Source organism: Crinia signifera, chromosome 6 (assembly GCF_055691185.1).
Source record: "Crinia signifera chromosome 6, ASM5569118v1, whole genome shotgun sequence".
Classification (NCBI taxonomy): domain Eukaryota; kingdom Metazoa; phylum Chordata; class Amphibia; order Anura; family Myobatrachidae; genus Crinia; species Crinia signifera.
In genome coordinates, this window is record NC_139222.1 from 173,308,457 (window position 1) to 173,321,611 (window position 13,155).

The 13,155-nt window shown below is 45.9% G+C and overlaps 1 protein-coding gene across 2 annotated transcripts in view; it reads right to left on the reverse strand.

Moving 5' to 3' along the window:
- Positions 1 to 13,155, reverse strand: part of GAS7 (growth arrest specific 7) — a 368,988-nt gene that overhangs the window by 52,203 nt on the left and 303,630 nt on the right. For both annotated transcript variants that reach the window (XM_083148154.1, XM_083148153.1), the window contains one exon: positions 11,098 to 11,187. In XM_083148154.1, coding sequence (XP_083004280.1) covers positions 11,098 to 11,187 — 90 coding nt within the window. The remainder of the gene's footprint in view (positions 1 to 11,097; positions 11,188 to 13,155) is intronic.

Below are 13,155 nucleotides of genomic sequence, written 5' to 3' on the forward strand. Positions count from 1 at the left end.
CTGTGTCAATGGTAATCCCCAAAAAACTAATCTCTGACTTAGGCCCCTCAGTTTTTTCAGGGGCCAATGGCACCCCGAAATCTGCTGCCACTCGTTCCACAGTGCACAGCAATAGTTCACATACCTTGCCGTCCCCTGGGCAAATGCACAAAAAATCATCCAAATAATGGATAATTGACCTGCACCCTGACACGTCCCTAAATACCCATTCTAGAAATGAGCTGAAGGCCTCAAAATAGGCGCATGACAGGGAGCACCCCATTGGAAGACAACGATCCACAAAGTACCCTCCCTCCCAAAAACACCCTAACAACCTAACGCTTGCTGGTTGAACAGGCAACAATCGAAAGGCAGCCTCTATGTCTGTCTTTGCCAACAGGGCACCCTTCCCAAAACTCTTCACCCATTGAACAGCCTCATCAAATGACGTGTAAACTACAGAACAGATCTCCGGATCAATACCATCATTCACTGACGCCCCCTTAGGGAACGAAAGATGATGGATGAGGCGAAATTTATTCGGCTCTTTTTTGGGCACCACCCCCAATGGTGACACTATCAAATCCGCCATAGGCGGAGATGCAAAAGGACCGGACATTCTTCCCAGCTGCACCTCCTTTTTTAATTTTTCCCCCACTATCTCTGGGTGCTCCCTTGCTGATTTCAAGTTACCCTTAAAAACCCCCATCCCCGCAACCTCTGAAGGAATTCTAAAACCATCCCTGAACCCCTCTTCTAACAACACCGCCGCTTGCCTGTTTGGGTATCTATGCAGATAACCCAGCATCCTTCCCAATCGTATTGGAGTCTCCCCCTTTAGAGGTAGCCTCCCTCGGTTTTCCCCTGAAACACTTGTTTGCTCCATGGGTACCTCCGCATGAGGAGCACTCGTGTTTAAACTTGCACTTTGCTCCAAAACGACATGCTCCACTCATTAAATGCAAAGCATAGGCCCTTCTGCAAGGCCGTATTGGAGACCCCTTCTCTTGGGCCCCCCCTGTCCCCTCGAAAGGGCTGACCTAACCTATTTGGTGCCGTCACCTTCAACCAAAGCCCAATATCTTTATGATCCCACCTAATATTCGGCCGCACCGCCTTACGCTGCCTAAACTGTTCATCATATCTCAGCCACGCCTGACCCCCGTACACCCTTTCTGCTTCTGCAATTGCATCCAGATAACAAAACAAAGCCGAACAGTTCTCAGGCGCTTTTTCCCCTATCACACTAGCTAAAATCGCAAAAGCCTGAAGCCAATTAGAAAATGTCCTCGGTATCAGCCTATACCTCCGACGTTCCTCCTCCTCCTTCTTTTCTTCCTTACGTGGCCTGTCCAAATTAAAACGCTCCAATGGGAGCAGCGAGAATATGTCTACATACTCCCCTTTCCACACCTTATCCCTTAACTCCTGTTTCAAGTGAGCCCCCAGCGGTCCCTCAAAACAGACATAAACCTCACCCTTAGCAGAATCACTGACTTGCACCGTTTCCACCACACTTTCCCCACTATTCTGCGTAGCCCCCATACTGCCAACGCCCCCTGCACTGCCTGGCGTAACCCACGCGCTTGCTGGCGACTGACTTGTCCCCTGCCTCACCTTTGTAAACCATTCTGCAAACCCCGTCACCAACTCTAACATACCCTTAGTAGCCTCACTTTGCTGACCTACACCCGCCACCCCCTGACTCCCTGCCAGGGGCCCAGAAGACAAAGCTGATGACTCACCAGGCTGCCTGGGGGCTGTGAACCCAGCAGCCGCAGCTCCTGTGTCCTGACGCGCACTTCCCACTCCAGATGTTCCAGGCACCTCCTCTGGTCTACTTGGTCTGGTGGCCGGGCGCGCACCCCTCTCGGATCCTGCGGGTGCCGCACTGCGTGCAGGCTCTTCATCACCGGCGAAGCCAGCCGGCTGCCGCTCGTTCCCTGGAGCTCTCTCCCCGCTTGTGATGACGCCTTCTCCCCGACCCTCCGTCTGGGCCTCCTCTTCGGCCGTGCTCGTGCCCGCCGTCATCTCCGCTGCCTCTTCTCGCACGGGAAGGCAACCCCTCCCGCGCTGTGAACCCCGCCGCCCTGTAGGATTCCTCCCAGACCGCACCTGCCGGGAGGAAGGTGTCCGTCCCGCGGAACTGCCTGGAGGGTCCCGGATGGGGCTCCTGGATCGGCGCCGGGTTCTGGGGGTGAAAGAAGGGCTAAGGCGCTCCGGAGGCCTGGACCTCCGAGGCCGTGCGCCAGAGGGGTCAGACGTGTCAGCGTCCGTCCCCAACCCCCGCATGAGGCCCGCTACTTGCTCCTGTAGCCAGGCTGCTCCCTGCGTACCGGCCGCCTTCCTCAAGGAGGCCAGCGCAGTTTCGATATCTGTCATGCTTGGGTGACACAAGATCAGTCAGCAAGCCAGCTTCTTGATCCTTGACAAAATGTCTGACCTGGGGCTACGTGAACCCCTCAATATATACTATCCTGCCGCCCTGTTAGGCCCCTCCCCCTCCCCTATGTCACTACTCAGTCACCCCCCCTTACAAACCCCCTTATCCTTGAACCCACTATGCTCCTTCCAACCCCTGTCAAGTGGGCCTCCCCCTAGGCTCTGCCCCAGTCCAGCCCAATACAGGAATCCAAAGGTTGAGGTTTTTCCAATCCTGAAACCTGGGACTGAACAAAGGGCCTGGAATCCACATCCCTTACCATGAGCAGGGCCAATAAGGTGTTCGTCACCCCCTGCAAACTGTACATGTGTGCCCTCCTACAAATATGTGTTGACATATATCTTCACAAAGTTTCATATTTTGAAATATAATAAGCAACATTTTCTAAAATGAATGATAAGGGTAACGGTACCTGTATGCAGGATAGGGCGGTAAGGATACACTAGTATGTGCAGAGTTAGGTAATATTTTTGAGTTTGGCCGGTAAGGAATAGGATACAGAAGTGTGTGCATGATTACGGGGTGTGTGAGATGTATGGTTAGGGAAAGGGGTGTGACATTTTTGGTTAGGGGGCGTGGTATGTGTGTAACATTTATTGTGTTTACTTTGCTGACACAGTGTGTGAGCAATAAGGACAGAAAAGATTGTCTTCTTATTGGCACACAGCGGTAAGTAAAATAATTTTGTTTTATTATTTTTTTTTTTTAAATGTAATATTTTAATACATATTTTTAAAAATGGTCTGATATGTGAAATATTCTCATGCTGTGTACAAATAAACAAACAATTGTATTTTAAAATCGGTATAGTTGTGTCTTACTGTTCCATCAATTATATGGAGTTTCAAATATTATTTATTCAAGAAGGAAGTGGGTCTCTAGCAGGCGGCGGCGGGAGATGGAGGGATGGGCAGGCAGCTGCAGAGTGATCGAGCCTCCTGGATCGCTACTGGGAACAACCAGTAGCTCAAGAGCGATGGGTTGGCGACCACTGATCTAGTCTATGTTATATACTTCTGCCACTGCCGGACAATCGGAGGAGCAGATGTTATTCTAAAATGTGTCTGAACCCACATACACCTTAAACAATTAACTCCTTGAATGGTGGGTATTGCTGGGGCAGGATAAACCTTTCAGGGCAGGTTTGTCCTGCCCCAGCAAAACCCACCACATAAAGTTGTAAGCCCCCTCAGCTCCGCTCTGGCATTAGTACACCGAAGCTTCCCTGCAGTGCTGCCGCTGTCCCCCCTGCCTAAGCCGCCTGTCACATTCAGCAGTGACGTCGGCAGCAGGCTGGGGGATGTTCACGGCGGCTCGGGGGGAGTCGGGTGCCTGAGCGCTCCCGAGTCCCACCGAGCCGCGCCGACCATACCCGAGCCTGCCGCACTGTAAAATGAGTGACGGCTGGTTGGGGGGGTCAACGGAGCTCCGGCGTACCGATCGTGGGAGCGAAGGTGACGGGGGGCGACTGGAAGGGTGTGGTGGGGGGGCTCTAGAGGTGCTGCGTAAGTGGTGCATGCCTGGACACCACTGGCGCACACCTATTCTATATTAGAGATATGACCAGAAATTTTCCATGACAGCCCGGCAGCGCACCTGAGCCTGGAAAATTTTCGGGCATACCACTCAAGGGGTTAAACATTGGAACAGTGCAGACACTGAATCCGTGACGCCGAAACGTATTTCACGGGACAGCTTTATCAAGGTGAACCCGATTGTCTCCCTCAGGGAGACAACTGAGGGGTTTATTTACCAAGATGGGAGTTCTTTTGAAGATGGGATGTTGCTATTGGCAACCATTCAAATTCTATTATTAACCAGCTCTTACACAAGACCAGAGCAAACAATAGCACACTATTTTGCGGTTTCACATTACCAGCTACTGGTTGCTTTAAAGCTGTACTACCACCTAGTAGGAGGTGGCAATGCAACGGGTTTTCCCTCTATATAAGGAGCAGGTATATACTAAATTCATTTTATTAACCAAATTTAACCCCTCACCGCCGCAGCCTGTTTTTGCCTTCCTGACAGAGCCCTTTTTTTCAAATCTGACATGTATCACTTTATGTGGGGATAACTTTTTATTGCTTTTACTTATCCCAGTGATTTTGAGAGTGTTTTCTCGTGACACATTGTACTTTAAGTTAGTGGTAAATTTTGGTCGATACAGTCTGTGTTTATTTGTGAAAAAATACCAAAATGTTGTAAAAAATTGAAAATTTTGCAATTTGCAAAATGTTAAATTTTCTGCTTGTGAGACAAATAATCATACCACTCAAAATAGTTAATAACTAACAAAGACCATATGTCTACTTTATGTTGCCATCATTATTTCAACCTCCTTTTAATTTTTTTGGACACTAGGAGGCTTAAAATATGAATAGCAAATTCTCAAATTTTCAAGAAAATTTCAAACACTGATTTTTTTAGGGACCAGTTCAGTTCTGATGTGACTGAGGGACTTGTATGTGAGACACCCCCATAAATGATGCCATTTCAAAAACTGCACCCCTCACAGTATTCAAAACAGCATTTTGGAAGTTTGTTTACCCTTTAGGTGTTTCACAGGAATTAAAACAAAGTGTAGGTGAAATTTAAAAATTTCATTTTTTTAGCAGATTTTCAATTTTAATACATTTTTCTAAGGAACACAGTAGATTTTACTAGAGAAATGTGACTAGAAATTGATTCCCCCAATTCTTTTGTTTTCATAAATATCTTATATGTGGCCCTAGTGTGCACATTGACCAAACCACAGGAGCACCTACTTGATTTTGGAGCCTCCTTTTTATGAGATTATTTTTTAGGCACCATGCAGGTTTCTAGGCACCATAAGATGCTAAAAGTTAGGAACCTCCCCCACAAGTGACCCCATTTTGCAAACTACACCCCTCAGGGAATTCATCTAGGGGTATAGTGTACATTTCAAACCCCCAGGGGTTTCACCAATTTTGGTACAACTGGGCTGTGAAAATTAAAAATTACATTTTTTTACACAAAAATGCAGTTCTGGCTCAAAATTTTTCATTTTCACAAGGAATGAAGGAGACAAAGCACCCCAAAATCTGTGCCGCAATTTCTCCCGAGTACAGCAATGCCTCATATGTGACCAAAAAATACCATTTGGGTGCATGGCAGGACTCAGAAGGGAAGGAGTGATATTTGGATTTTGCAGCACAGATTCTGGTGGAATGAATGGTGGGTGCTATGTCGCATTAGAAAGACCCCCGAAGCACCAATACAGTGGAACCCCCCCACAAGTGACCCCATTTTGCAAACTACACCCCTCAGGGAATTCATCTAGGGGTATAGTGTACATTTCAAACCCCCAGGGGTTTCACCAATTTTGGTACAACTGGGCTGTGAAAATGAAAAATTAAATTTTTTTACACAAAAATGCAGTTCTGGCTCAAAATTTTTCATTTTCACAAGGAATGAAGGAGACAAAGCACCCCAAAATCTGTGCCGCAATTTCTCCCGAGTACGGCAATGCCTCATATGTGACCAAAAAATACCATTTGGGTGCATGGCAGGACTCAGAAGGGAAGGAGTGATATTTGGATTTTGCAGCACAGATTCTGGTGGAATGAATGGTGGGTGCTATGTCGCATTAGCAAGACCCCCGAAGCACGGTGAAATGATGAACCTAATAATCCATAGATACTACATATTATCTAATTTCTGGCTTTTTAACTATGCCCATATGTAACACCAGACCCCAAAACGTCATCATCTCTACTGCATCTACAGGGGTCCACCTAGCAAATGATGACGTGGGGTTTTGGGCAATAAACTGCTGGGCATATAAATTACTTTGGTCCACCATTAAATTTCTAAAATCATCAGAGAAAAATACTTTGAAAAAGTCAATTTCTTTGAGGCCTGCAGTATCAAATTGGATTCCTGGGTTGGCCAAAATCTCAGGAACCTGGGGCTCAAAATTGTCTGGTGGTGGGGTCCATACAAGATCAATCATTGGGGGGGGGGTCTCAGCTGCTCTACGGGGGCGTCTTTGATGGGGTCCCTCATCACTAGAGGTGGAAGAGGAGGTTAAGACCAATGCGATAAATTCATCGCTTTCATCACTGGCTGTGTCAGTGTCAGAGGCAATAAGGGCATATGCCTCCTCCGCTGAAAACAGTCTTTGGGATGATTGAGACATTTTTATTATTTTTGTGTTTGTGTAAGTGGAGTGTTTCTACACGTGTATAGTGTAGGGGGGGTACAAACTTTATTTCAACACGGGGGGTATGTAGTGTGTATGTAGTGCTTTAACACGTGTAAGTGCACTTAAGGGGCAGCAGCTTCAAGGCAGCTTTTGGTACAACCTTGAAGGGGTTAAAAGAAAAAAAAAAGCTCCTGCGCCAAAAATTGAGCACAGATGTTGGTCAGTAACGTCCGTCACTGATCAGCGCTCAGCGGCCACAGGACACCCACAAAATCACCGTGGGTGTAAAAAAATTTTTAAAAAAAGACCCCACAGCACCCTCAAAAAAAATAAAAAAACTGCTGATCAGTCAAAGGCAACAGGAATTTGATCCCAAAAAAATATATTAGATCAACCCTGTGCCAAAAATGCTGATCAGTGATGTACATCACTGATCAGCGCTCAGCGGCCACAGGACACCCACAAAATCACCGTGGGTGTAAAAAAAATAAAAAAAAGACCCCACAGCACCCTCCAAAATTTTTTTTTTTTTTAAAAACTGCTGATCAGTGATGCAACACTGATTAGCAGTGAGGGGCAGCAGGCGCGCAACTTTTGGCGAAACCTGACGGGGTATATATAAAAAAAAAAACCTGCACCCCAAAAAAGTTGCTGATCAGTTAATTTATACTGATCAGCACAAATGGGGGGCAGGAAGCACGGTGAAATGATGAACCTAATAATCCATAGATACTACATATTATCTAATTTCTGGCTTTTTAACTATGCCCATATGTAACACCAGACCCCAAAACGTCATCATCTCTACTGCATCTACAGGGGTCCACCTAGCAAATGATGACGTGGGGTTTTGGGCAATAAACTGCTGGGCATATAAATTACTTTGGTCCACCATTAAATTTCTAAAATCATCAGAGAAAAATACTTTGAAAAAGTCAATTTCTTTGAGGCCTGCAGTATCAAATTGGATTCCTGGGTTGGCCAAAATCTCAGGAACCTGGGGCTCAAAATTGTCTGGTGGTGGGGTCCATACAAGATCAATCATTGGGGGGGGGGGGGTCTCAGCTGCTCTACGGGGGCGTCTTTGATGGGGTCCCTCATCACTAGAGGTGGAAGAGGAGGTTAAGACCAATGCGATAAATTCATCGCTTTCATCACTGGCTGTGTCAGTGTCAGAGGCAATAAGGGCATATGCCTCCTCCGCTGAAAACAGTCTTTGGGATGATTGAGACATTTTTATTATTTTTGTGTTTGTGTAAGTGGAGTGTTTCTACACGTGTATAGTGTAGGGGGGGTACAAACTTTATTTCAACACGGGGGGTATGTAGTGTGTATGTAGTGCTTTAACACGTGTAAGTGCACTTAAGGGGCAGCAGCTTCAAGGCAGCTTTTGGTACAACCTTGAAGGGGTTAAAAGAAAAAAAAAAAGCTCCTGCGCCAAAAATTGAGCACAGATGTTGGTCAGTAACGTCCGTCACTGATCAGCGCTCAGCGGCCACAGGACACCCACAAAATCACCGTGGGTGTAAAAAATTTTTAAAAAAAAGACCCCACAGCACCCTCAAAAAAAATAAAAAAACTGCTGATCAGTCAAAGGCAACAGGAATTTGATCCCAAAAAAAAATATTAGATCAACCCTGTGCCAAAAATGCTGATCAGTGATGTACATCACTGATCAGCGCTCAGCGGCCACAGGACACCCACAAAATCACCGTGGGTGTAAAAAAAATAAAAAAAAGACCCCACAGCACCCTCCAAATTTTTTTTTTTTTTTTTAAACTGCTGATCAGTGATGCAACACTGATTAGCAGTGAGGGGCAGCAGGCGCGCAACTTTTGGCGAAACCTGACGGGGTATATATAAAAAAAAAACCCTGCACCCCAAAAAAGTTGCTGATCAGTTAATTTATACTGATCAGCACAAATGGGGGGCAGGAAAAAAAGCAGTGCAGAGGGTTTAAGCCCGTCTGCACTGCAATCAGCCACAGGGGGCAACAGAGACAAAATTATATTTTACTATGATGCTGCAGCAGCAGCAGCAGACGCAGGCAGCAGGCAGCACGGATGCCACCACACCACCAACGCTGATCGAGGTCAGATAGGGGGAAAGATGGGCACGGAGACCGCTCTGCACGCTGTTCCTGACCGGAATGGCGGCGGCATAGCGGTCTCCGTTACTTTCACTGAGGTGCAATGGCTGTGATTGTTCCGTCGGTCCGACGGACCAATCACAGCCTTGGGGGCAGGTGGGACCACCACCAAAGACCCCTTTACACTCGGTGGTGATTGGTGCTGTACCGATCAAGTACCAATCACCACCGATCCCCGTGTTACCGAGCGCCGATATTGGCCGGAACACAGAAAACGCTGCAATTGGCTGTTCACATTTGAACAGCCAATCACAGCGATCGCCGATGGGGGGGGGGCATCGCTGCCCCCCCTGGGACACGAGGGAAGATATCTGCTGTCAGGGACAGCCGCCATCTTCCCTCTGTCACCGCGTCTATAGACGCGGTGACACTTTAAAGTCATGGCATACATTTACGCCATGTGTCGGGAAGTACATCCCGACCATGACGTAAATGTATGCCCAATGTCGGGAAGGGGTTAAATTGCAGTGGGAGGTAGTGCCTGCGCCATATCTCCTGAGGCTCCGGGCTAGGGGAAGAACCCAGGCTGGATCACACACATTGAAAACCATAGCGCCCTACTTCTTCTGCTAGTATATGAAAAGACAACCATACAAAAATACACAACTGGAGCCACATGGACACTTCTATTTTGTATATTGTCCTCAGCAGAGTTAATTGGATTAAGTGCTACCTTGCACATTGCCAGATATCTGCTGAGTAAAACAGGCTTAATCAGGAAAAAAACTGTCTCCGTTAGGACACTACTGCCTAAATTGTTACAGTTGGGAAGTGTCAAATGCTGGCAGCAGTGGCAGCAAAAACAATTGGAGTCCGAAGGGAGCCTACTGTATCATCACTTGAAACTATTTAAATTCCAATAACTCTGTAAGATCTGTTCCATCTCCAACTTGCACACACCCAAACATCTCCCACTGCTATAGAGATAGAACTGACCTTGCCCTTTGTAAAGGACATGGGCTAAGTATGGGAGCAGCAGCGGGTAGGGGGGTAGCAAGAAGGGGTGTGGGGTGACAGAGGAGTAGAGAGGGGGGTAGAGCCAAATAGTATGGTTAAGGTAGAATGAGATGATAAAACTATTTCAGCACCCTTTACTCATTACAACAAGTGTGTACTGGGTTATAAGGGTCTAATTATTTACCCTTTATAGCATAATCATTATTACAACTTATTTAGAAGACACTTACAAAGTTCTGCAATGCAGTACAGGGCGATGAGTACAAAACAAGTTAAGCAAAGCAGCAAAACATTGTGAATAGTATACACATACATACATACATACATACATACATACATACATGAATATACCTAGTGGCATAGCTATATAAACATATGGGGTTGGGATTAGACAATAGGAGGAAGAGGTAGGGCTGGTTCTACCATTAGGTAGCTGCATCGGGATCTGGGGGTTCCAATGAATCGGCCTATAACAAACAAAGGATATCTATGAGGAAGACTTAAGTGTACTTAATGCAGGTGGTGGCTGTGGAACTTCTAAGTTGCCACCTCCACGCTTTCACTTGAGGGCCTGGAAAGATGGTATTTTTGGCAGCATAGGGTTGGGGGTAATAGGTCATAACATTTTGTCTAGGGTTTAGAAAAGCCCTATATCAGCCCTGGGAAGAGGATAGATACACCTACCTGTGTAAGACCATATATACTGAACATGTTGTCTGGAAACCACGTTGGCCATAACTGCACACTACCTCTTTATGATCAATTACAAAAGTAAATGAAATGTGTTAGTCTGCAAAGACGCTGTTGCCGTCCACTGTGAAAACACCTTCCATGCACATTAAGGCTCTCCTCTAGCCTCCAAACTTTCAAGCGTTCCCTGAAAACTCATCTCTTCAGGCAAGCTGATCATTTTCCAGAACCCCCACATAACTTCCAGTAGCATTCATATCTAATTGCATCCCATCAGGACTGTCTTGTAATCTGGTGGGACTGCCATGCTATGGAATCCTATCCTCATGTATCCCTCCTATTATCCCTATAGATTGTAATCTTGCAAGCAGGATTATCCTACCTCTACGTCGGTTTGTTTCTACCCAGTTTGTTTAATCACTGTTGTTTCCAAACGTAAAGCGCAAAGGAAAATGCTGCACTATATAAGAAATAGTAAATAAATAATAATACATGCAAGTGATTCAAATATAATGTCTAATTCATTTCAAATAAAGCTGCTTAAGCAGTTTTTGCAGACTACACAGGACAATGTCTATAAAAGCATCACTAATGACAAAAAAACGACAATTAGGAGATAGTAATAATAACTATATTATACACATCTGGGATGATATGTAGATGATGCTGTAATACACTCTGTTAATTAGCTTATTGTTGAAGTTTACTTACCCAGAAGTAATCACAGTAACTCCACTCTCCAGGCTTTAACAGCTGCTGTTCCGGCATTGTGTCAGGGTGGGGAAAAGTTACACAGTTTATCTGCGGGTGAGAGAAAACAAACATTTTTAATTACTTTGATACCCTATAGATTGAAGCAGCAGAATGACATTACTTCTGTTAGATTATGTAAGAATATCACAAATATGTCAACAACAGTTTATTTTTCAAAAGAGGGAAATCACATCTAGGCGCTTAGAGTTTTTCTTTTTTGCTGTATTAATCTGCAGTAATAAGGATAATTGTTTTATGACTTTGGAGCATTACAATGCACATCACGTCAAGTTTCATGAACAGGATAACTGAGCAATTTTACAAACTCAAACGTTGACTTTAAAAAAAGCTGCAAGAACTACATCAAAAGGTACCCACACACAGATCGATTCAATGTACAATATAATGTCGTATACAATTTTCTTTGAAATTCAGAACACTCCTGGCTAAACAACAACATTTTACACACACAGAAAGATTGAGTAAATGATCAGAGGATTAGCCGTTTCGTTTAACAACGGCAAATAATAAAAGACATCATTGCCACATCATTATGATTACACTGAGGGATGAGTGCCAATTTGTACACGACAGGTTGTTCATCTTTCCACCTGCTGAGGGGATCGGAGTGCTCGATCAACGTAGGGGGTGTGTGCGCATTGTATCGTAATCATGCCCACACACTGAGAGTTTTTAAATGATTGGTCATTCCGATCGGACGAAAACGGGCAAAAAAGTAGAAAAACTCTGAATTTTACTGAGCAGCTGGTCAATACTCAAAAGCAAGTACCTGCCTCGGCATTGCATCTGGAAATTTGGTAGTGTGTACTGAATGATAATAGGCCACTTAGACATTATAAGGCCTGTTTTATGATCAGTTATGGGCCAATTACACATGTGGAAATGCTAGTTTATAGAAAGTTTATTGTAACAGGCCCATCCATTACTAGAAGCGCAATGGGGCTGTCTAGAAACATTTACATTTGCAAAGTTTGCTTGCGGCAATCTTGAGATGGCATTGATTCCCGGAGACCTCCACCACCTTTCCACTGCGAGACCAGTGGCCATGTGCATGCATAAACTCATGCCATGGAAGACATTTGAGAAGAAGCTCTCTCCCGCTGCTCCCTGCCCATCCTGTTTATGCTCATTGGTACCCGGCCGCCTCTGGTGGTGGAGGAAATCTCCAAGTGCAGCCCGGTAACTCTGCACACATGAGCCGCCTGCTGCTGAGATATCTGGCCCGCCGCGGCTGCAGGGCAGAGGTCTGGTGTCGACGGCATATTGCCACTGCTTTTGCCTGGCGGGGTGCCGATCATCTGCACTCCCGGCGCCTGGGTTCCCGCAATGCTACGCCCGATTCCTGACGGTGATGGTCTCATAACATTATATGGACAGAGCTCATCAGCTGAGTGGTGCCGAGACAGGGGAGGAGCTGCGGCCATCTTGGTCGGTGAGGGGTAGCTTCAGTAGGTGCCGTTCCCAGCTTCTGGCCTGCACAGGCCAGCAGCAAGGGATACCCACTCAGGGCTGTAGTGGGAAAGAAACTGTGCCCATCCTGGCATACAAGGTACTGCCTTTTACAGAGTGACACCACACTCCTCCTGCCAGCCAAGTGCTGCCTGTTCCTCATTACACTTTGCTGTATATGAAGTAGTTTACAAGAGCATGTTATAATCTCCTGATCGGTGCAGAGGTAGGCACTGGTAGTGTGCTAGCAGCTGCCATCTCACTGCTGGTCTACTATTTGGTTGAAATTCTGGTTAACTTGTAGTGCTGATACTCCTACAATGGGTTATGTCACTCCAGCCATTGAGAGTAACTTACAAAGAATCCTCAGTGCCATTACTGCCTCATCCCAGAAGCTTCTACATATGTTTGACACTGCGTCTATGCATACTGCTCCATCTTGTCACTTGAGTGGACAGTGCAGAGATGCACTACCCTGGATTTACGCCCAAGGTTCGATCCTATATACCAAACATCTCTGTCTGAATGCACTTTGTTCTCCTTGAT